This window comes from Maylandia zebra, linkage group LG16, assembly GCF_041146795.1.
Source record: "Maylandia zebra isolate NMK-2024a linkage group LG16, Mzebra_GT3a, whole genome shotgun sequence".
Taxonomy (NCBI): domain Eukaryota; kingdom Metazoa; phylum Chordata; class Actinopteri; order Cichliformes; family Cichlidae; genus Maylandia; species Maylandia zebra.
The window spans coordinates 24,625,987-24,651,453 of record NC_135182.1 but is presented as its reverse complement, the minus strand read 5'-3'; the positions used below and the strand labels follow the sequence as shown (position 1 = coordinate 24,651,453).

Here is a 25,467-nt window from a genome sequence, read left to right as displayed (position 1 = left end):
ACATTTCTAGTCTCAAGGTCTGGGTTCTGTCTGGCCAATGTGCAAATTCAGCGTCTCTTTCTTTTCACAGTGTATTTACTTTTATGTTTAAAGTCCTTTTTTTTTTTTTTTTTTTTTTCTGCGGCATCACCAATTTCTACAACAGCTTCAGCTAGTGGAGAAGCCACTCTGATATTATCCTGTAAAATGCTCTTGAGCTGTCTAGAAGGAGCAAACCAACCCCAAATCCTCTTTCCACTGTGTTTGACTTTTGGGTGAATGATTTCATTTTGGCAGCAGCCCTCTTTTACACTATGGTTAACTTGCATACAGTACAGAAAGCTCAATCACTGAAAAATATTCCTGTATTGATTCCTCTTCATCTCCAACTTTTTGTCTCTGATTCTTGTTTTAAGTTGTTAAAAATATTGTATTATAGTTGGGTGACCATTCCCACAGAGTAGACTCTGCTAAATTGTCTTTACATCCACCTGTAAACTGATGACTGAGACTTTCTTCATCAACTGTTCCAGCTTCATACAAGTCAGCAATTACAACAGCAAATACAACTTTGAGATCTTAGATCTTCCCACAACTTCAAGCTGATTTCATTGATGATTGGGCTTTATGTTTGCAAGTTTGTAACTCAGCTTTTGCTGATGATTATAATTTTAGCTGTAATTTTCTACTTGCATTATGAGTATTTCAGTTGTGTGATCAATGTGGACTTGTGTTTGTGTTTGAATATTTGTTAAACTATGGTTTTATCAATCAAGAGCTGATATAATGATTATCTGAAGCAGACTGATCAGTCAGGCAGGAGAAAATGCCATTGTCAGCAACATGGTCAAACCTGATTTTAGTTATTTCATATTTTTTTTTAAATTCTTCATAGCTCTTTGTTCTTTCTGTTCTTTTCCTAGTTGTAAAGTATCTGTGTCATTTCAACTTGCTGCATCTCTGTATAATTGTCTTCGTCCTTCACTGATTCCTTTTTTTTGTCTTTTTTGCTTAGAATGTAAAGTCAAGTCATCTTGTCTAATCTGATTTTCAAGAATCTGTTTCCACTGTAGCTATGCGGTTCTGGTCAGGCGAGTTGGCTGCCAATCAAGCACAGTAATAACAAACCATTTGGTAGATGTTTTGTCACTATGGGCAGGTACTAAGGGCTGCTAGAAAACAAAAATGGGTATTTCCATAAAGCTCGTCAGCAGCTGGAAGCTCTACAACTTCCTGGCAGACGACCTGCCATTTGCAGGCACCTCAAATAATCGGACTGTGGACAATTCAAACTTGAATGATCTTCAACTCTTGTTTCTTGTACTCTCCCCCCACACTCTAGGTCCTGGATTTCCAAATCAAATCAGAATTTACTTTTATTTGAAAGGGGGATTTTTGAACCAGTGAACAACACTCTTGTTCTTTTTTTTTTTTTCTTTTTTTTCTTTACCCCAAGTAAGAAGCTTCTCACATCTCTGATTTAGGAGTGGCTTAATATTAAGAATGTGACGGTTGTAGCTCCTTTCCTGAAAACATCTGTTCATGGTGGCTTGTGATACACTGACACCAGTTGTGAAACCCAAGTTCTTGAATCAAATGGTCACTGGTTGCTTGTGCACCTTCCCAACAACACTTTCCTGTTCCAGTGAACTCTCCAATCTGTGGACTTTCTGTGGCTTAATCCTCCTTGTTGAAGGTTTCATTTGTCTTCCCAGTGACTGTTTCAATGTGCAAGACTGAACTAGACTGTAAATATCATTTCTTAATGTTTGAATAGTAATTTAATCAAATTTAAAATTTAATATTCTAATAATCTGAGATTAATTATTGATTTTAGTCCTCTATAATCCATAACCAAAGTTAAAACACAAAATGAATGAAATATTTGATTTTACATAAATAAAAATAGGTTAAAATCTTTTCTGAATTAAATTATAAAAAAATTTCATAATATTCTTACATGTAGCAGCTCAGAATCTTAACATTTAATTTTCTTAAGAGTTAATGCAAAGGAGTTAACTCATTGACAGATTGACACACTCACTCTCACACACATCAGTTGTGGGTGTAGAAATATTTGCTGCATTTTCCAAGGAAACTTTGGCACATAAGGTTCAGGGCTCAAACCTTCAAACCTACAGATAGTCGAGTCTGCTCCACCACCTGAGCTGCATCCACCCCATCACATTTTGTTTGAGTCAAAGTTTACTCTGTGCTTTGGGTTTAAATTGAATGATTTCTTTTAATTTTTTTTTTTTGCATGTTTTTTTTTTTGCATGTTTTTTTTTTTTTTGTTTTTTTTGTTTATAGATTGATCAGTGAGCGTCATATCGACCTGGTGGTCAACTTGCCCAATAACAATACTCGACACGTGAAGGATAACTTCCTCATCCGCAGAATGGCCATTGACCATGGAGTCCCACTCATTACCAATTTTCAGGTCAGTACTATGCTGCCAACTAAAACTTGTGGTTTTATTTACAATCTGACTCACTGTGACAACTGACTGACTTCTGTTTCATTTTTTTTCTTTCTGCGTTAGGTGGTAAAGCTATTTGCTGAGGCAATCCACTATGCAGCTCAGCTGGACACTACAAGTCTTTTCCACTACCGACAGAAAGAAAGCCAACAAAGAGGGTCTGGCCAGCAGGGTTAGAATTTCCTCTCCAGTCCTGTTGCCAAACAGCAATATGAAGTGAGAGCAATATTTTGTACTATTTTCTTATAACACTTGGAGCCAAGCTTTCCACATTAATGGGGAAATAAGCCCATTTTAAATAAACCAGAATTCTCCTAAAGTCAGGGCTTTTACAATAATTAAACTCTGCCTTTCCCAAAAGGTCAGACGGGTCATTAGAATAAATGTCCCGAACTAGGAAAGAGATGAGTGTTGTACTGAATTAGGATAAACATCAGCCATCGAGTTTCTTCATAACCTGGCAATTCAAAAACTGTTAATATTAATAGCTAGCAAGCTAAAAAGCATTATAGAACTAATTACTAATAATTAAAGCCCTTTCGTTGGAGCGCAAAACCAATTCTAAAGGGTGACTTATAAAGGGGTACCAGCGAAGGTAATTACACTGGATTTTCAATTATGTAAATCCCTAAGGAGAGTTTGTTCTTTTGTTGTTTCATTTATGGCTCTCGCTGGATGTAATGAAATGAAAATTTTCAATTTCTCAGCTCCCCTCAGTAAATTTTAATGCTACTGGCTTGGCCAAAAGACTTTTCTAATTTGCTCTTGTTGAGGCATTTTATTGTAGTTTGGATGGTGCTAAAGATGTACTGTATGTAAAGCATGTACTATATCCATAACTTTCAACATAAGTGTAGATAAACAAACTGAAATAATAGACTTTCCCCCATTTTGGTAAGAAATCACTGTTATTTTCAAGGGCATCGGTCTGGAACACAAACTTTGAAGTTTGAAGAAGATGGCAACCTCCCTGTTTATATATTTGGATCGATCTCTGTATATGCCATATGTTTCAAATTCAGTCTGCATGTGAACCTGCTGTGCATTTTAATGCATCAAAGTGAAAACGCATTCAACCAGACGTTGTGTTGAAATAGTCTCATATTTTGTTACGTGCTTTTGGTAATAGTTGTTTTAACAATCAGTGAAACACAATAAAGACTTATTTCACATAATGGATGCTCTTTGTGTTGGTGTTTTTCAGTGCGCTTGTGATGGTCGTGCATTAAAATGACTGTCACTCTAACATCAGTGTAGATGCTTTTAAGAGCCCCGTCGGACACAGACACACACAAATTAATTTGGCACTAAAACGTCAAATTGAGAAAGACTAATAATGGCGACAGTTAATTCTAAGGCCAGTTGTTAGCTTGTGATCAGATCATCTAAGTCATATTTACTGCAAATGTGTATGACGTAAAAGCAAAAATCCCAACTTTATAACAAGGCTTGATATCTGTGGCACTGTACACTACATGTTAAATTTGTTTAATACTATTATGTGTTAATACAGTTCTTACATGGACAATTAAGATGACTTTTAATGTCAGAATGTCATGTACAAGTTTGGATTTATTTGGGATTTTCTTTCATCCACACAGGCTCAAAATTAGACATGCATACATGAAGTGATGCTGAAGCGCGCTGGTTGGATATGCAGTCGACCATATGCCGCACGGCTGAGAGTGGCCGGCCCGGGTTCCAGTGTGACTCGTGGCCCTTTGCTGCATTTCTCCCCCTCTCTGTCACCCTCAGATGAGAATAAGTTGGTTAGGAAAGATGACTACAATAAAATGAGTTTTACAATACGTTGGCATCCTCTCAATCCATCCAATCAAGAAAGACGCCCCTGCTCCAGAATAAATACACAAGCTCAACGGAAATTTACAGCTGTCCACACAGACAAGCTAAATGTCTTCTGAAAAGAAAAGTTTTGCTGTCGGATAATAGAAAGATTGAGGTATTTGCCCACAAAGTGTGTTTGAAGGAGTAAAGGTGAGACTTTCAAACCTAAAAACACTGTACAACATAGCCATGGATTCATTGTACTCTGCATTGTTTTTCCACCTGTTGACTGATAATATTGCACAAAGTGGATGGGATAATCAAAAAGTAGTAGTACCTCGAAATTCTTCAACTTCACCTCATGTCAACAGCTAGATGGTTGAAACTTGGACATAATTGGGTGTTCCAACAGGACTTATGCCAAAAACGTGATGGCTACCAAAACATTTGGTCAAGATGGAAGTTGTTAAACATTTAACCAAATATTAGTGGGGGTGTATGCATATAATTGAACCTTTTATGTGTAATTTTGACTCGATGTGCAATTTTAAATGAGAAGAAAATGCAATTCTTGTCATTAAAGATGTATGCTGAAAAAGTCATTGCACCCTGGAATAAGAATAGTTATAAATAAGTGATAAATAATAAACAAATTATTAAAACCCCTAAATTATCATGGCATTCATGCCATGAGGAGTGTATGCAAACTTTTGATCACAGCTGTGAGTCGGAGTGTAACTATTTCAGTGAAGTAAGGAACAACAAAAGGTTTAGTGCAGTTCATCATCCCCGCAGAAAAGCTCAGGGAAGGAGCTTTGTTATGGTCTTTTCTCTTGTAAAAATAAAACGCAATTTAAAAAAGTATAAATCTTTCTTTAGTGTCAACTTTCCTAAATGGGTTTTCTTGTGCCGTGTTGTTCATTGTGCAGTGCCAAGCCATAATGTGCTCATTATTACCCCTTGAGACTGGTGGGGAAAAATCACTGACGGGTACATGAAGGTGGATGAGAACTGCATTTGTACTGTGTGTGTGTGTGTGTGTGTGTGTTCTCCTTAAGGGCCACAAGGTATAACAATTATAATAAACACCTCCAAACTTTTTTCCTCCACTTTCGCAGGAGAGAAAATATTGCAAATATAGACCAATGTATTTGTAAATGTATGAATAGCTGCCACACCTGCATTTACCACCTATTGAGACCCTCCAGGTTTTCTTCCACACAAGAGCACAGCTGAACAAAGAGGTAACCTGCACATCAAGTCCAAAAGACTCACACAATAATGCTATTATAGGGCCTACACACTTGGACTATGCAGTTTTTTATTTTTTTATTTTGTACCCCTATAGCTTAATCTCTTAAACCCCAACGCCCCCTGATACAGGGGCAAAAGGCAGGAGATCAGTTAGGCTTGGGGCTTAAGAGGTTAACTGCTACAGATTTCGTCTCTAGACTAAACTCTCTAAAGAGTGCTAATATTGATCTGCTACATATTCTTCCTCCTGCAGTTTGACCCACACTGTTTTTTTTTTCTCCTGTGCCTCTGCTTCTACAGGTGACTAAAATACCTCACCATTTTTCTTTAAGTACCATTCTGTTCATCTGCCTACAGCACTGTAATATCCACAAATAAGCAAACACTTTAAGAATTGTATTCATAAATGCAGCCTGGGGCATATTGTGTTTGTTTATAGTGCAGTTGTAAAATGTCCCATAGCTGGCAGTCAGTGGAGAGAGTATGGGAAAAATGCACAACCAAATTTGTCCATTAGAAGAGAGGGGGAAAAAGCATTTATTTGTTTTTGTTTTTTTTTTTTACTGCTGATGGAGAAGCACATCTGGGGTTTAACATATGCTTTATAGTGTCACCCTATGCTGAACATTTGGTTTAGTGCAATGTCAGGGCTATAGTTTTACTTTTATTTGCTTTGGTGTGGGAGAGAAAAGGTGAAATGGGGAGAATATGTTTTTGACTCTCGGGGGTAAAAACAGCAAAAACAAAAACCCAACGACACTTGGGTCTCACATAAAAAAAATACCTCGGTCTTTATAAGCAAAATCTCAATTCTGATTCAGCTGAGCTAATACTACCTTAGCAGCCCAGAGCCATCAGAGTCATGAATCACTGCAGGTACAGTATCTAAGCAACAGGACTGCGCGTGGTGCTCATTGCTGACAATAACTTCCACACAGACCCCTGTGTCTTCAGGAGTATTTCACCAAATCCTGCTTTGATTAAAATATAGTGTTGCTAAATTTAACCTCACTCTGTTATTTGAAACATGGTTGTTTTGTGTTGGGTCTGCTGACTCTGAATCATCCACGAGCGTATCAAGGTGTTCGTTTCTATATGTGGCCAAGTGCTTCCTTGAGTGCACAAAATGAAAGAAAAGACAGCAAATGAAGACCATAAACAAAAATGTTCTTTGGAAGGTTAAAACTTAGATTTAAGCGTCATGAAAGTTGGATTTTTCCACTTTACAAACTGAGAGAAAATATTTTCCAGCCAGATTTTGAAACTTCTATTTTTCTAATTACCTGGGAATGGTGTTAGACATACCACATATTAATACATATTAAACTAGGCATATTTTACATAGCTAATTTAGTATTTAAATATTATAAATAATGAGGTTTAATTTAAATTTAAACTCATGAAAGTTTGCTAGATCACACTGTTGAGCATGCCATTGTTCCAATGCTTGAATAATGTTTTTAAATTCTTTAATCATTTATATCTGTTTCAAATGAAAGGTTTAATATTTTGGGGAAATTCTGCTATGTGTAATTTAAATAGTAAGTTGACCTGCAGGTAAAATTGCAGCTGATATTAATTGATGATTTAATTAAAGATGAAATAGCATTGTATTTTGTTGGATCTTCGGGTTATTATAACCTGAATCAAAGCATAAAAATGCAAATTATGTAAACATACATGAACATATTGAAATTAAAACATTTTTAGATTTTGGCAACTAAATATTACTGCTTAGCAGTTGTGCATAGGGCTCTATGGCTTATTTAAATATCTCACTGTGTACAGATATAGTTTCAGCTAGGATGGGGATAAACTGACAAGTATTTTGGGTGTACTCCTCCATATAGTGGATTTTTGGTACTATATACACATTTCTACATTGACTAAAAGGATCCTGTGATGTATTCTCAGTTTTACCGCATGCTTAGGCGGACAAGGACGAAATGAGGAAGTTCATCAAAGATCTTCAGTCATAGCGTTCATCAGCCAGCATTGATTTCAATCAATCACAGCATTAATACAACAGGCAAAATTAAAAACTACTCCAACTTAAGAAAAAATCCATCTATCTGTCCATGGGCAGGGATAGCTCAGTAGGTAAAGTGGTCGCCCCATGATCGGAAGGTCGGCGGTTCGAATCCACTTAACGGCTACCCTGAGGTACCCCTGAGCAAGGTACCGTCCCTACACACTGCTCCCCGGGCGCCTGCTTAGTGGGCTGCCCACTGCTTCACTGAGTGAATGGGTCAAATGCAGAGAAAAACAAGTAATTTCCCCATGGGGATCAATAAAGTATCCATTATTATTATTATAATCTACTGTATCTATCTGCAAACAAACCCCTGAGCAAGGTACCGTCCCTACACACTGCTCCCCGGGCGCCTGCTTAGTGGGCTGCCCACTGCTTCACTGAGTGAATGGGTCAAATGCAGAGAAAAACAAGTAATTTCCCCATGGGGATCAATAAAGTATCCATTATTATTATTATTATCTACTGTATCTATCTGCAAACATATAGATATGTCTGCTCAAATCAAACAGAATAACTGACATTGTCAGACTTTGTTCCTTTCTTTTAAAGAAGAATGAGGGTATGTAGCCTGAGCAGTCATGTCCAAAAATGATAAATAATGCACTGTTTCACTACATAATTCTTCTAGCTGGCATGAGGAGAAACCCGCTGTTTTTCATTGAAGGAAAAAAAAATAAAACTGGCTAATTGACATGCGTTTTTCATGCTGTGCTAAATGAATAATTTATGGAGGTGAGGAGCAAGCAGGGCTTAGAAGACAGTGCATCACAGTGGGATAAGTCATATAGTAGTTGGAGACAGAGCCATGCATGCCAAGTGTGCACAAAAGATTTGCAAGGGACTCAGTTGTTCTGATTAGATAAATCACAGCAATAGTTTTTTTTTTGTTTTGTTTGTTTTTTAAAAAAAAAAGACATTTTTCTTCTTTAGATTTCTCTTGCATTACATTTTGTAGTTTTAACACACCATTTAGCAAATGCTGACAACTTTTATCTATTAAAATACACATAAGCTCTCCACCCTCACCTCCTCTATCTTTCTCTAACACAAATATACAAACTTTCAATCGTATAATACAAATAATGATGTCAAATCAGCCCAGAAAGTCTTCTTAATGCTTTGCAGAGTCTAATTTCTTCAACTGCTCTCTTTTGATGAGTGTTAAATACCATTCTGTCAGCAAGACACCACCCCATTAGCTGTAGTAGCTTTTAAATTCAATTGTGATTGTGCAGCTTAATTGTTTCCCAGGCCATCAAACAGTTCGAGTTGCCATCTGTAAGTACACGATTGTCATAATGTGTTCCCACACTGCGACAGCATAGTCACCTATTGTTTAACAGCCTCTGTTCATCTCATGAGAGTTTAAATCGCTTGCCATGCCTCCAATAATGGATGGACTTTACTAGGACAAAGTCAAAGTTTTTTCTGTTTAGATGGTTAGTTAATCCCCATATACAGCAATTAATCTTAGTTTCACTTTTAACCAACTACAGCACATAAGTCCTGCTTACAATAATGCATCCATCCACTTTCTTCCACTTTACAAATCCAGGGTGATTGGGTGGACTGGAGCCTGTCCTGGCTACCAGTGGTTCTTTACCTGAAGCAACCTCTGACTGACTATAGGGCTGTCAATTCACACCCAGTTCACCCAATTCACACCCAATTATTGGCTCAAGCCAGTAAAACTTACCAATGCATCACTAGTTCTTTTATATAGTTAAAAGGCTCCTTATAAAGACAAACACTTACATAAAATTATTTCAAAATCCATAAAAACAAAAAAGAGAGGACATTTCCAGAAAGAAAACTCACCTGCTTGGTTTAGCCCAGTGATGTTGAACATGACATCACCAGCACCATGAAAGTCAAGAAAAGCTGGACAGGTCACTTCATAAACTGTTGACCTGCGTGGAACCTCAGAACAAGAAAACAGAAGTACGTATAGACAAAGAAACAAACAGGATTTAAACCTGCAAGAAAATAAAAGTAACAGTTGATTGTCTGTTCGCTTTAATGTGCTCAGTTGTTTTGATGTTTTGAATACAGAAAAACCCAGGATAATAAGTGAAGCAATGTTATCTTAGCAATGGCAAGTCCCAGCAAATAAGCACAATTTGTCACACCTATAAGTGTGGTGCAACTAAGTAGTGTAATACTGTCAAGTGATTTCATACAACTAAGGTGTTTTGAGTCGGTTCAGTGTGACTATCTCTTAAATCTTGATTAGCAGAAGGTGTCTGTTGTAAATTGTACATTCTTCTTCATTGTTTTGATATGCACATGTATCGCAAGCCTAAAAAACTAATTACTCTAGCCCTGAATCACATCAGATCCCTGTATTTGTAAGCTTCCCCGATGAGCCCACGTTTAGATTACTTCCTTGTTAACACACAATTAGAAACACTTTGGAAGAGAAACGGCAGTGATGGCAAACTCCCTTTTGTTAATTTTTTTTCCCACCTTGCAGGTTTCAAGGGAGGACTTTGAGTTCTTTAACGAGTATGTTTTGCAATCAGTATTACAGAACTTCCTCTAAGCTCAATCACGCCCCTTGTTTAGTGAAAGAGGGTGGCAATTAAATGTCAATGTGGAAGGGTGTTGGTATTCTAGTGGTAGAGAGGAGATTTCCCTGCACAGTCTGTGAAGGTTGTAACTGAGGCTTTGTCTGGAATGTCAAAGACGAGGTGTGTGCTGTTCAACACACACACTCCCCCAAATGTACATGCAACCGTGCAACTCGAGGAAACCTGTGTAGTCTGCTAAAAACTCACAGCCAACCTCTGTAACATGCTCCCAGGGAAGCTCTACTCAAAGTATCATAGGATTATCTTTCCAAGCCTCTAACTATTCTGCACTCAAGCATGGGTTTACTTGTACATTAAGCTGTTACAGTTGTGCAAACTATGGAGGAACTTTCATCCAAAACAAGTGAATGGAAATGTGATTTTAGGAATGAGTAGGTGTCTTAGGGCCAGATATATTAAGCAGAGCAAATTAGCATGAGGTTGCAGTTGCACAAAGTTCTGTGGGTAATGTATTAACAATGTATGATTTTACAAAGACTAAACCACTTAATTTTTTCAGGAATTACCAGACCTGATAAGTGAGTAATGCATTAGTGGAGGCTTTATGCATTGGATTCTCTTTGGAAACCATATGAAATTTTAGATCCATGAAGCACCTGAAGGAAAATTAATGTTTTTGAAACAAGGCAGAACTCCTTTAGCAATAGCTGGGGACTGTATGAATGTTAGACGGTAGTTCCCTGGATCTGAAAGCTCAGGAGAAGCACAACATCTATCCAGAGGAAGGTAGTTCTACAGCACACTCTTCTACCAAACAAACCTGGATTGCGTGTGCAACAGGTGACCTATAGGGTTTGTAGAAGAGCAGTACAAAACATTGTATGTTTTACTTTTACTGCACTAAGAGTGTAAATGTACACACCATCCTTTTAAATTTTTTGTTTTTCTTGTGTGTCTTTAGGGTGGAGGTATTTTTTTAGTCAATATTACATCTGGTGTCACATAAGGTACACTGTGTAAAATCTCACCACTAGATGTCAGTAGTTCGCAGACTGCGATGAACTGAATTCTATTTTGTTTTTTTTTAACCCCTCCCAACTATAGGACAAACAACCAGTGTTACAAACTTAGCGACTTTGTCGCTATATTTAGCGAGTTTTCAGACCCCTTAGTCGCTAAAAAAAAGACGTGAAAGCGCGTATCGCTTTTACTCTCAACAAGCAGCAGGTGCTGTAACGCAGTCAGTTCTTCTTTTACTCATATGCTGTTTTGTGGATCACAAGGTTTAAAACTACTTATAAACACACACACACAAAGTAACTCCACCAGAGTGCCTATTTCGGGTCACTTTTGCCGGTCCAAGCCCGGGTAAAGGAGCAGGTTTGTGTAATTGTGACATTAAAAAAAAACAATAATTGCTAAAAGAAATTTAATATTGTGGCATGCAGAGGAATCTTTACAAAGAAGCTCACAGAGAGAGATTGTTATTCAACCCCAAGCTGGTAGGGGGAGCTCTTTATTACAACACACACTGATGCTACACTGTGCTTCGAGGGTCATCAACAGCATAACAGAACTCACCCATGGTTGCATTCATTCTATAAAACAACAACTGTAAGTGCCTTTGAACCGCAGTACAAACACAACATTCAAGATAACAGTTAAAAGCAGTGTAACCATAAACAACAAAACAAGAACATCCAAACAGCAGTCCCAAGGCATGATGGGAGAGAACTAGCCGCTCCCCCAACACGCCACAATATGTAGTTCTAAATAAACTCTAAATGCATTTAGGACGTTTTTTACTCACTTTATGTCTCTTCCAAGATGTTATTTCTCTCTCCAACAACATAGGTTACAATTAGATTAGCATGACCAATTATGCAAATTAGGCGATGACGTCATTTAGCGACTTCTAGCGACTTTTAGGACAACCAATAGCGATTTTCCTTACTGAGGAGTTGGCAACACTGCAAACAACTCTGGTCGCTGTTCATCTGTTGTGAGTGTAGGCTGTTAGGTGACGCTAGCCTAATATGTACTTACTCTGGAGGCAATATAACTTTGTGAAAGGAGTCAGATACGATGAATCAGTGAAGCTCATCTTTTTTCTGTTCACAGCGATACTGAGGTGAGTTGCTGAGGATATCCTGAACTTTTCTGTTGGCTAGCATTGCTGTCTTTGCCACTGTTAGCGGATGTCAGGGACCAAGCATTAAAGCATAGAGGACACAGTTGTTTAATTCAAAAATGGGGGTTTTATTGACCCAAAAATATGAAAAATAATTAACAAAGCTAAAACCTAAACAGGCAGACTAAAAAAAAGAAAAGAGGTCAACTGACATGTGGGAACTTAAATAATGGCTTAGCTAAACCATATGACACACAAGGGGAAAACAAAATGGCTGCCATATAATCAACTGACACAAAACAATTAAACAAACTCCCAAACACCCCCCAGGCAGGCAATGAAGCATGTGGTTTAGTCCAATGAGGCTGTGAGCAAGCAGTACTTCAGATCCCCCGGCCCTTTGCCACACCTTTTGCTAACCAGGAAGGAGAAGCCAGACCCACCAGGTAACTCAACCAAAAAAAGATCTGTTAATATAACATAGAACAGAAGTTTGACCTTGCACTGTAGATATGTGTGTACTCCATTTAAACATTGGAAGGTGTGATAGATAAACATTAAACTAATTTAATAAAGAAACAATATATTTGACAATAAGAAAAATATATTTAAAGTAGTGACTGCAAAGTAAACTAAAGTGAAGCAACTAGTGGTGAGGTGTGGAGCTTACTATGTGTGGCTTGCCACCACAGCTGACATAAGTGAGACTTTCTAACATTAGACTTAGAGACTTAGACTTAGAGCTTTTTATTGTCATTGTGCGGTTTCTTGCACAGCGAAATTGGGTAGCTGGACCACAAAGGTGCAAAGTAAAGAAAAGAAAACAATATACAAGGAGGGGGGGGGGAAGCAATATATATTAACTGATATAGCTCATAACCACCTGTTGTTGTTTAGTCAGCTTACTGGAGATGGGAAGGTTTTATGTCTATTAATATAGGACAATATTGGCTATAATATTGTTTATGGATGTTTTCGTGTGTTGGAGCCTTCATTTTGAGTTGTGCATTGAGTATCTGCAATGCTTCACTTGTTCCACATTTTGTCATGTTACAACCTTAGGTGTTTCTACAACTTGATTGGAGTCCCTCTGTGGTAAATTTATGTATGAGTGTATTTTTTATCTATATCTATAAATAATGTGTGTATATAATATGGATACCTATCTATTTTTAATTTATATAGATAGACAGATATAGTGCAGCACATGCTTTTTTTTTTCCACTGTTTTTTTTTTTTTTTTTACCACTGTAGGCTGAAAAATTAAGTATAAAAAATATATTGGCTTTCTGAAATACAGAACACAAGACACTTTTTGGGATTCTCTCTCTCCTGCTGATGCTCCACATTAAGTTAATGTCACCTAATTTCTGCTCCATTACATCAAAATGCCCTTATCATTAAGGAGCAGAAATATTTCGAGTTCAGCTCTAAATAGTCAGGATAATGAGTAAAGTTTTGGCACTGTTTTGTACATCCACCAATGTCAACTGAGTGCTTGTCCTGACAACATCTTCTCCTGGAATTTCAAATTAATCAACACTCCTAGCAGCAACCATCCCAGCTACATATTTATGTTTGTGTGATTCATATAAGCCAGGGTTGTCCTTTGTCTCCACTCATGTTTCTAATACTGATGTACAAAATTTCAAGGCAAAAGGCAAGAGGGTAACTTTTTGGGTATAGCACCTCCAAGTCTAAGGCCATGACTCATGTACCTGTGGCAGCTGTATCATCCATGTTTTTGATCAGGGCAAAGTTAAGTTTAGGTAAGAATTAGTCTATTTAAGCCCTGCATATTATTATCACATGGCAGATGATCCGAAGCCAAAAAATGTAGTCTGATTAGATTTTGTATAAGTTAGTGCTTTATAGTTGAAGAAGGTTAGCAAAGTCAGACTCGAAACAGAGACTGACACAACAAAAGCAAATTTTACAAAACAGAATCACTTTAGCTACATTTCCTGAGGAACCATAGGGCTTTATTAGTCTCAAAGCACCTCATCTTCTGCCAGTTTGCCTTTAGTGACACAGACACATGGCCCAGGCAAAAAAAGGCCTCACAAACAGAATCAAAAAGACCTTTCATGAAAATGACACATTTTGTTGGATTATTATCCTCATCAAAAGCTCTGCCACCAGCTGGGTCTCTGTTTTATCCTTGCTTTCTTTCTGTGGCCCTGGGGTACAGATCTGCACAGATGAGTGCTGGATGGGTCCTGTAAAGTGTGGGACTTTAAAACAAGCTACATGAATAGAGCTGGTACATTCACAGCTAATTAGAGAAGTGTAGGAACAATGGCTCAGTGCTGCTCATATCACCAAACGGCTCCCACTGAGACACTCTTCATAGACATATGGAGGAAAACTTCTAACTTATCAGGGAACTATAGAAGTTCAACTGACATTGCATAATTAGTAATAGCAACAACACTGTAAAACACTTGAAGTCATTTAGTAGATGTTATATTAGTGAATAAGCAAAAGTCTGAATATGAACCATTGATTATTAAGTCACGTCATACCAGAGGATGACTGAGTGTTGCATAAGAAGGAAACTTGCGCAGCTCATTTTAAACCCTGCAAAATTCTTGTATGAAACCAGAGAAATGAACCCATTTAAAGATGAGTGTAGGTCTCTTCAGTGTTTTCACAACAACACAACATAAAACATTTAACTTTGGCTATGTTGCATAACTGGTTTTCTTTAAGCTCATTAGATATGAATCTAGGCCATGTAAATATTTCACCATAGGCTACTGTTAAGTCTGATCCCTAGCCTCTCCTCTGTTTTCTGAGGCACACTGAGAGTATCCCTCAACCTCTTTTGATGAAGCTTGCAGTCTGCAGTCTAAAAACCCAAGCTGTTGCCATTTTTAAATCAGATCATGTTAAGCATCTTTAAAGTTTATTATAGCTGATTTGCAACGTTTTCTGATTTATTTTTTCTCTTTTGGCTCCTTAGCAGTCTCAGCACATGACAGCCACAGTATTTTCTTGTACTAAGCTAACTAAATGATGAGAGAGGTCTGCTCTGTGATCCGATGCCTGGCAGCTTGTGTCAGCCATTTTCAATTTGACACTACCTGGCAAAGGGGAACAATAACATCTACTACAGCAAGGGTATGAGGTGGTGGTTGGGTGATAAGTTACTAATGGTTGAAAGAAGGAGTATAATATCACTTATTGATTAGCTCTCAATACAGTTGATTGCATCCTTTAATTATGTTTCAGAGGCAGCCCACCATGTTCCTAGTTTAGATGTGGGAAGATCATATGATCACATGTGATACTGTGTGAGTGGATGCAGATGCAGACAAATCTTCTAGCTATAAAATAATAAAGCAACTGAAATCCAGGCTTGGAGGTAAGCCAGAAAGTAAAGCCAATTCTTAGTCAGTACACATAAGCCAGACTGTTGAATTTTGGATGAGTTGTAACTGCAGTGAGTTTCCTGGATAATGGCAGTTTTGAGTTATAGTCATGTGGTCAATTCTAGGTAATGTCTCTACTTAGAGTTTCTAAGAATTGGTTTAACATGACTAGTGTTACAGTTTCACATAGAACTCTCACTGGACAACTCTTACCATTAGAGTTATACCATCAATTCAAGTCATAAATAAAACTAAGATTTGAAGCTCAATTGCTAAGTATAACCACATTACTGTGCTATGAAGGTACTAGCAGATTCAGAACACTGGATGGAATCATTCAAAAGGTATTCAAAATAAAATAAATAAATATATATATGTATATATATATATATATTATTTTTATTATATATATTTTTTTAATTAAAAAAAAACAAAAACACCCAGCACGCCCCTGCGGGCGGTTTATCCTTCAAGCTCGGGTCCTCTACCAGAGGCCTGGGAGCTTGAGGGTCCTGCGCAGTATCTTAGCTGTTCCCAGGACTGCGCTCTTCTGGGGCCTGTTCTTCGTACCGCGCTAAGTGAGTTAGCTGGATGAGATTGTTGACGATTTCGCGTGATCCTGGATCGTTCGGTTCCCCGAAGCCCATCCGGGACTTGCTGTCATAGCAACAGAGCCGTAAGCGTAAACCTGCTGGGGAGCAGGTTTACTTTATGTAAACAGGATTAGATCGCGGCCACGCAGGTATGCCCGCGTCATTCATACGAAAGCAACAGCGATATTCCACCACTGTTTCACCATAAATAAATAACATCAATGTAACTAAAGACAATGCAGCACCTGATCCATTTATTGATTTCACACAGGTCATTTCCTAAAAAAGGGAAATGTACTATTAACATTCTATTACATGTATGTGATTATTACAGATTTAATTCATATTTCAGAGTAGCAATTGTAAATTACTTCGTGTAATCAAGATGAGAGACCACGGCTATAAAAGCGAAGGTGGATTTGGGAAGTCTGTCGCAGCCATGTCCTGTCCGTATACGCGAGCCACCCATTGCGGAAGGTGCAAGATTGATAAGGAGAGTTTTCAGAATTCAGCGTATATTGCGGGACAGACAGGATCCTTTAGCTCAGCGCGACAGTGTGCTCATAGAGAGATATCGATTTTCCCGTGAGGGTATTATTTACTTAACCAACTTGTTGACGAGGGGGTGCAGGACCACCACCTGTCTTTTTTTGCTCTGCCCTTTTCTTGGTTGCTGTTATAAACAAACAGATTGTTCCAGGGTCTCTTTCCAAGAGACTAAAAGCAATATAAGTGATAAATATTACCATTCTGTAGAACATTCTTATATTTCACTTTTACCTGTTCCCATGTTCTAGTGGGTCCTGTCGTGGCTCTAATGTGAAAGAGGATAAAATATAACATATTATAATATAATGTAATATAATATTGGATAATATAGTGTAATATAATAAATCTACCCTACCGCCTACTGGTGTTGGCCAGAGGGGCCGATGGCGCAATATGGCAGCCTGGCTTCTGTCAGTCTGCCCCAGGGCAGCTGTGGCTACAACTGTAGCTGCCTCCACCAGTGTGTGAATGTGAGAGTGAATGAATAGTGGCATTGTAAAGCGCTTTGGGTGCCTTGAAAAGCGCTATATAAATCCACTCCATTATTATTGTTATTATTGAATTACTTACGAGTTTGATTTGTCAGCAACTTTCTGCCAGCCCTCTCTCCTTGCTTTTGCAGCCTTTGCAGTGTTCCCTTGCGTTTTAATTAAACTCTGAAACTCCTGAAATCCCTCACTCAAGAGTTCTTGCTCTGCTGCCGAAAAATACCGAGCGCGCTCCTTCGACATTTTCGCCGACCAATCAAAGGGTTGCCGATCAATGTTTCTACTATCGATGCGTAGCCCCTGTTGGGCCACCCAGTGATCTCACATTATTTCATCCAGCTATACTAATCGTCAACAACAGGTGTGTTCGGGGAACCGGAATAGCGAGCTCAGAGTTAGCGCGATGATTTGGTCTTGGATGTTTCATTTGATCTTGCCCCCAAGGGTGGTGGAGAATGACCGAGCTAAGATCCTGTGGGACTTCCAGATACAGACGGACAAAATGGTGGTGGCTAACCAACCGGACATAGTGGTGGTAGACAAACAGAAGAAGACGGCCGTAGTGATCGATGTAGCGGTTCCGAATGACAGCAATATCAGGAAGAAGGAACACGAGAAGCAGGAGAAATACCAAGGGCTCAGAGAAGAGCTCGAGAGGATGTGGAGGGTGAAGGTAACGGTGGTCCCCGTGGTAATCGGAGCACTAGGTGCGGTGACTCCCAAGCTAGGCGAGTGGCTCCAGCAGATCCCGGGAATAACATCGGAGATCTCTGTCCAGAAGAGCGCAGTCCTGGGAACAGCTAAGATACTGCGCAGGACCCTCAAGCTGCCAGGCCTCTGGTAGAGGACCCGAGCTTGAAGGATAAACCGCCCGCAGGGGCGTGCTGGGTGTTAAAAGTTATATATATATATATATATATACACACACACACACACACACACAGAGGGCGGAGACACAGTTGCATGTCATTAATGCTGTTGGGGATACAAAGCATGACATAAATAAGAGGTTGACAAAGGCATCTCCAAAACTGCAGCGCTTGTGGGATGTTCTCAGTCTGCAGTTTCAGTGATCATCTATCCAATGTGGTCGAAGGAAGGAACAGTGGTCAACCAGTGACAGGGGGAGCGAAGATTGCTGCCTGTGGTCCAATCCGTCCAAATTAATTTCACCCAAATTGCTGAAAAAGTGATTTTTGGTTCTGATAGAAAGGTGTCACAATACACGATGCATTGGAAATTATTACAAACAAAGTAAATCGAACTCTTTGCAGAACGTTTGAGCAGCTTTATCAGTCATCCAAGCCTCAGTCTCCAAAGCAGAGTGATGAGCAGCATTCAAATGGTGGAACACTTAAACTCCATAGTTTTGTGAGAGACCTACACCGGTCAAGATAAATAACTTTCAGCCTATACACTGATATGAGTGCTCATAGCCGCATAGAAATATTTACCTATAACACATACATATACATATTGTTATTTTTGTGGAATCTGCACCTTTGTTATCCCTTGTATCTGCTGGAGCCACTCTTCCAGTTTGAAGGTTGCACCTCCTAACACTCCTATTACTGCTGGGACTTTACCTTCCACATCTGCTCCAGTTGTTCCTTCAGCTGTTGGTACTTCTTTCTTTTCCTGTGCTCCTTCCTTTCTAATGTTACTGTCAGGTGGGATTGCCACATCTATCACAGCTGTAGCCTTCTGCTCCTTGTTAACCACAACTATGACTGAATGTCTTGTTAGGTGCCCTGCAGCTGCTTCTCTATCTGAAACTTACGGTCCCACAGGACCGGTTGTTCTATACAACCTTTGGAGATGTCTCCCATTGGGATATGCTGACTTCTAATACATATAATGCACTATCCCAACCACTTGGTTATGCCCCTCAGCTGTCCCAGCTTGCAATGCATTCATGTATCCATGTGTTCATGGATGCTTCTTACTTTATCTTGGGTCATGCACAGATGAAGCAAAAACTAGCAATTGTTGTCTCTGTGAAGTTTTCAGGTGGATCAAAATTAAAGACTTGCAAAGTAATAAGTTTATAGAAATGATTTTTGAGTTGCAGCTAGTGCATGTTAGTGTACACCCACTGACAGTCCAAACCAAATTCATTTGCTAAGGCAGATTTCTTTTTTGTGCATGCAGCAAGGATTTTTGTATTTTTGGTGATTCCCCCATATCCCCTCAGGGACCAACAGCTTGAATTTTACTGTTAACCTCAGAGGAATATTGAAATTAGGTGAACAAGAAAGATGTCAGAACTCTTATCTAAACATGAAAATCTTAGTAAACAGTCAAAAGAGCCTCACAGAACTCTTTAAGCAACATGAGGAGTTTTCATGTCTTGACATCATCTGTCATCAGTCGTCATCTATCGTCTCTTTTGGCCAGCTTATTATTCCAGCTATGAGATGACCACTAGGACGGATGTAATGACAGATAAGATCTTATTCCTACTGTTGAGCTGGCATCAAATCTTTACTTACCTGTTCACCTGTTTTGCATATGGCCTTACCTTTGTCAGGTGCATTCGAGTGTTTTTCTTTTTTCACATATCTAGCTGCATCATTTGAGTTCCAGAAAGCTGTGTTATTTCATCCTTGGACCCATCTGCAATAAAGTTGTTGCACTATTTCACTGAAGCATTTATGAATCAGCAATTAAATCATTTAAAATTGAATTAAATCTCACGTAATTAAAAAAGTGGCATTTCCCCATTGCAACTGTAAGTTAAGATCGTGCAGCAACATCCCAGTTTGGTTTCACAAAAACAGATGTTTTAGTTGAGTGTTACAGGAAAAATCTGGAGTATTTTCTAGGAGTAATCTTGGGTATTGATGTTGTACTAGTATGTAGTATTGATTACCTGCTCTACAGGCAATTAGGCAACACTCCTCCTTTTAACTGGTAACCTTGCATGAACATGAAGAATACTTTAAAGGTTCATTTATATCCCTGAAATTGTTTTTTATTTTACTTTTTTCATCTGCTATTTCAACACAGTGAGCACTTAGTTACCGAAGCTCATCTTGGCGTAATTTAAAAAAAAAAAAACTCTTTCGTAATTGTTGTGAGGTTGTTTCACATTTTCTTTCCAGGACACGCCACTGGGTGCTCCTGTGCCCTTAGTCAAGTAGAACAAGAACACAGCTATGACCAGGTGTTACGACCCGGCTCAAAAGCCGCAACATAAAAAAAAGGAGACGAACAACAGAGTGTGGGTGAGAAGAGGGTTCATCCTAAAATGGAAAACCAGTTTGGCTAAAATGGCTGGTGCCACCAAGGCAAAGACTAGTGCACTGCCGGGAAGCTTGCCTCAGGTATGCTTTTATCCACACCTGACTAGGTGTGGCCAATTAGCACCAGCTGAAAACACTGAGACTATTAGAAGCTGCACAGGGACGTAACACCTCCTCCCTTAAAAGGGTTCCTCTAGGACCCCTAAACAAATTAAGTCCCTCTGAAGCCTTGATCCCTCAAAAGTAACTTGGCATCTTTAAGCATGGATGCCCCTACATGAGGATCTGAAGTTGCCACACTGAACACACAAAAAGTAACATGTGACCAACACAAAGGAGCACAACAGTCAAACCCAAAATGATTACCTGACCTGCTACAACACAAAACCAAAAGTAGCAACAAATAATCACAAGTGATCTGTTGTCTCCACCACACAGTCACATACAAGTGGCCCTATACCACAACAAGTTACTTTAATCCAAGAAGTTCAGTAAATCAAGCACACTAGTGACCAACCACAAACTGGAGAGCTATGGCCACACAATGATCACATCAAGGGTGGCTCAGCACCCCACAGTGTTATTGCCATCACCTGGCCAACAACACTCACAAGTGATCCAACAAAATAGCCATATTCCCCACAACACTAAAGGTCACAGCACAAAACACTCACCTCACAAGGATCTCATTAGCATCCATCCACACTGACATATGCACACACAGGGTGTGCACACAATGCCAACTTAAAAACAGCCTACCTGCCTCAGCTACAGACCATAATCATGAATGGTCTCAAACCTCCTACCAAGTTTGGTGCCACTGATTCACTATGTGCAACTCCCAGCCTAAAACACTAAAAACAACAAAACCCTTACTTTCCCTACCCTAGTCTTCAGTGGTGTACCAGGCTCGAGGCAACTTTAAACGCGAACTCGAGAGCAGGCAGCAGACCAGAGATACAGTCTCCTACCAAACTCTGAAGCGTACCCCCACCCAGGATAGCCACCAAACACAATAAACTAAAACAATAAAGCAAAACAACAAACAAGTGCTTCGATGGAAGGGCAGCACAGTCACCCAGCTGAAACACACTTACTAAAGGGAGTTTGCACAATTACACTGAACACCATCACTCACCCACTTAAAAGCAAAACAAAAGACTGATATTCAGTCTCCACTAAAATGTCCAAAGATCCCGGACGAGAAGAGGTTTCATCCTAAAATGGAAAACCAGGTTGGCTAAAATGGCTGGTGCCACCAAGGCAAAGACTAGTGCACTGCCGGGAAGCTTGCCTCAGGTATGCTTTTATCCACACCTGACTAGGTGTGGCCAATTAGCACCAGCTGAAAACACTGAGACTATTAGAAGCTGCACAGGGACGTAACACCAGGTCCTAATATACCAGTAGATTTAAATTCAGGAGAAGCAATCAGACTAACACACTGTGCATACAATTACTAGAACAAAAAAGGGCTACGCATACAAAAACTATGCAATATTTACATAAAACTATTTCCCGTGCTGTTTACAGCCTCCATTAATATTTACCAACCTCCAAATGCTCAATAAATACGGCTACATTGCCTTTCTGTGGGTTAATTAATTCACAGGTCAACAGCGTGGTGTAAATAGCCCTGTGTCACCTCTATGACCATGTAACTCACTGTACCCCGTCATTATTTAATCTATCTTGTAAGACGAGTGGTGAGGTAGTTGACACTGTCACCTCACAACAAGAAGGGTCTGAATCCAGCCTGGGGCCTTTCTATGTGAAGTTTGGAGTTTCTCTCTGGGTACTCAGTCTTCCTCAATCAGTCCAGGGTAATTTCAAGTTGTTCGTAGGTAGGAATGGGACTGTGGATGGTTGTGTGTGTCTGTGTTAGCCCTGCAACGGGTTGGTGACCTGTCCTCTAGTCCTGTGACAGCTGGGATGGGCTGCAGTCCCTTTGTTACCGAAATGGATAAATGAAAAAAGAAAAAAAAATGATGGATAGATAAGATGTGCTAATTTTGTGTATCAGTATGGCAGTATCATTTAAAGTGATAATCCCATACAGTGGCAATCACCTTTGAATGCCCCTGAAGAGCTTTGGCTATTAACTGAGTTTATTCAAGCTGAGACTGACCGGCAGACCATACTAAACACAGAAGTATTTTGTGGAGGAAAGCAGCCTATTTGAAGGTTCAATAACTGGCAAAAAGGGATGGCTTCAGGTTCACACAGAAATATATTGCAGTTTATGTTTAAAGGAGAATGGAAACCAGTAAGGTCGGCCTGAGAGGCTGCAAGCTTCAAACAAGAAGTTTTCCCAACTGTTCTAGCTTACCTTGATGTTGCACTCTGCGATACACAACAGTCATAAGGAATCCTTGCACTGTTACAATTTCACACATTCTTATTCTTTTGAGGACTCAGAAGAAGGAAATAGTTCCTGGACTGTGAAACTAAAGATTCAGAACATTTTCCTGGCATATGAGTAAAGACAGAGCTGAGCTGGATTGGATTGTGCGTAGGTTGTGGAAAAAAAAAAGTTTCGTGTGTGTGTATGTATATATGTATATATGTATATATATGTATATATTTTGTTAGGTGGGTAGAACGGTGACAATCAGAAGATACCTGATAAATTTAGTATCTTGTGATATCCTGGGTGTAGCCCGCTTCTCTGATCACATTAAGCTTTTGTACACGTTGGTGTACTGCTGTTGATAATGGCAACCTTGGTATAAGATCAAAAGGATGGTATAATAAAAGCAACATCAAACACACACACAGAGCTCATCACATAACTCAGTGAATGGTGGCGTATGATGTGGATGTTTATGCACAGTATAGTCATTTCACCAGTTTTTTTTTTTTTTTACTTCTATCAAATCAAAATGTCAGAGCTAGAGTAACAAATTATTCTTTGTATTAAGTAAATTAAATGGACATTATTCAACTAATTTCATCAACACATTTCATATTATGGCATTTCCATTGTCTTCAGGGTATTAAATGTATAAATGTAATGTCATGTAATAAAAATACCTGGCATTCAAAACAAGGATGACATTCATTTCATTAAATATTAAGCAAAATCAATTTTTGGAAAACACTTTTTTTTTAAAAACTTAGTCATTCTCTCTTTGTTTTAGGCACAGCTTGAGAGGGGGGGTCTAATGCAGATACACCTCCAAGAATTCGTTCCATATTGACATGATGGCGTTGCACAGTTGCTGCGTATTTGTTGGCTGAACTGCTGTGCTTCAAATCTCTTGTTCCACCACATCCCAGAGGTCCTCTAGTTCACTGAGGACCTGTGCTTTCATGTTGTTCAATACCAAATTCAGACTCTACCTTCTGAATGCCCCAGCAGAAATCAAGATACATCAGACCAGACAGCATTTTCTGTCTAATCTTCTAGTCCATGTTTGGCAAGCCTTCGCAAATTGTCGCCTCAGTTTCCTGTTTTTAGTCGACAGAAGTGACATGCAGTGTGGTCTTCTGTTGCTGTAACACACCTGCTTTAAGGTTTGATGCAGTGTGTATTCAGAAATGCTTAATTTTAACGTCATCAGGTTATCTTGACCATGTCTACAAGCCTAAATGCATTGAGTTGCTGCCATGTGAATGGCTAATTGGATAATGAAGGTGCAGTAGTTGGTGAGTGTATTACTACTTAAGCACTCATGATTATCTGTTAGCTTGCAGTCAATTCTACGTACTGTACATTGTGGCTTATAGTTCATTGCTCAGATTAAACTGTTACCCAAAAGTTGTAACAGCCACATTATATGCATTTTATAGAATTTCTTCACGTTCCTCAATGTGCTGGCTGATTGCCAGTCTAAGTCTTAGATCTGCCTGTCCATGGCTATAGCTTATTTCTCCCACTTATCTATGTTAATCCTCTAAATTACCCTTTCTGTGCTGAAGGTCCTTCCATAAAAGAGAGCGTGAGATCCATGTCCCCCCTTGATGAGCTCTTCTATTTACCTCATCACCCCACTCTAATCTCTGGCTCACTTAAAACATAATCTATAACTTTTAGATTGCCATTCACTAAAAAGGTGACAATTTTAAAATGAGTTTTGTCATTATGGGAAGGATATATTAACAAAAAATGGGAAATGCAAGCATGCGTCTCTCTGTGATTTACTAGGAAGTTGACCAAGTATAGAGAAAGATGTATATATTCAACAATGAGTAAAGTGATAAAGTTTTGCACAGCACCTCTGCCACCTCTGGTATATAAATGTATTAATGAGTGCATGGCCAGGTGAATGCAGTCCATAAAGTATATTTTATTGATAGATATGCAAGAGTGTGGAGAGATAACGGCTAGCCAGGTTGGTTAGGAGGCAAAGCTTATTTACAGGTAGTACGGTATGTACAGTATGACATTTGTGACTCTTATGAGTATTGTGTTTTAAGATATAATCAACAAGAGCTGTACAGAAGAATGAAAACAAAACAAAAAACAGCCAGCGCTGATGTAAAGGTTTTAAATCGTAACCAGACTTAAAAGGGATGTGATTAAATTGGTGCTTTTATCACAATTTACACCAAACACATTGGATTAATATAATTATTGGGCAGTTGTAAATTGCTCTAACTAATCACAAGTCCTCCATTAGGGTTGTTTGGGTTTTGAATGAAAGAGTTATTCATTGTGTTCCTCATTAAACTGTTAAAATTACAACATAATGTGCTTAGATCTACGCCACACTCCAGCTATCATTTAAAAGGAGTGCTCAGGTGCAGGCTTGTTGTTTATGGTTTTGTGTATTCCACTGAAAGCTAGTCAAGCACAGCTAAAGGTGGGCCCATACTCCATATTTATGAAATTGGCTCTGTGTGAAATTGGTTTTTGCCTAATGGATCCCTGCATGGGTGCTCCGTCTGATACCTCAGCTTCAGCTTATTGGCACCAGAGTCACATTGAGGACACAGAAACAAACTGGAAGAGGGACAAATGAAAATGGACCAAGACCTAAAAAGTTTAAAAATTTTGTAATTTTTGTAAAGAACTTGGACTA

The 25,467-nt window shown here is 39.0% G+C and overlaps 1 protein-coding gene across 4 annotated transcripts in view; it reads left to right on the top strand.

Annotated features, from left to right (window-relative positions):
- Window positions 1-5,078, top strand: part of cps1 (carbamoyl-phosphate synthase 1, mitochondrial) — a 60,552-nt gene extending 55,474 nt beyond the window's left edge. For 2 of the 4 annotated variants that reach the window (XM_014408282.3, XM_076875136.1), the window contains exons 37-38: window positions 2,290-2,419; window positions 2,522-3,633. In XM_014408282.3, coding sequence (XP_014263768.2) covers window positions 2,290-2,419; window positions 2,522-2,635 — 244 coding nt within the window. In that variant the 3' untranslated portion in view covers window positions 2,636-3,633. Of the gene's footprint in view, window positions 1-2,289; window positions 2,420-2,521; window positions 3,634-4,059 lie in introns of those variants that run through there. The other 2 variants (XM_076875137.1, XM_076875138.1) reach the window with 2 other exon arrangements.
- The last annotated feature ends 20,389 nt before the right edge of the window (window positions 5,079-25,467 follow it).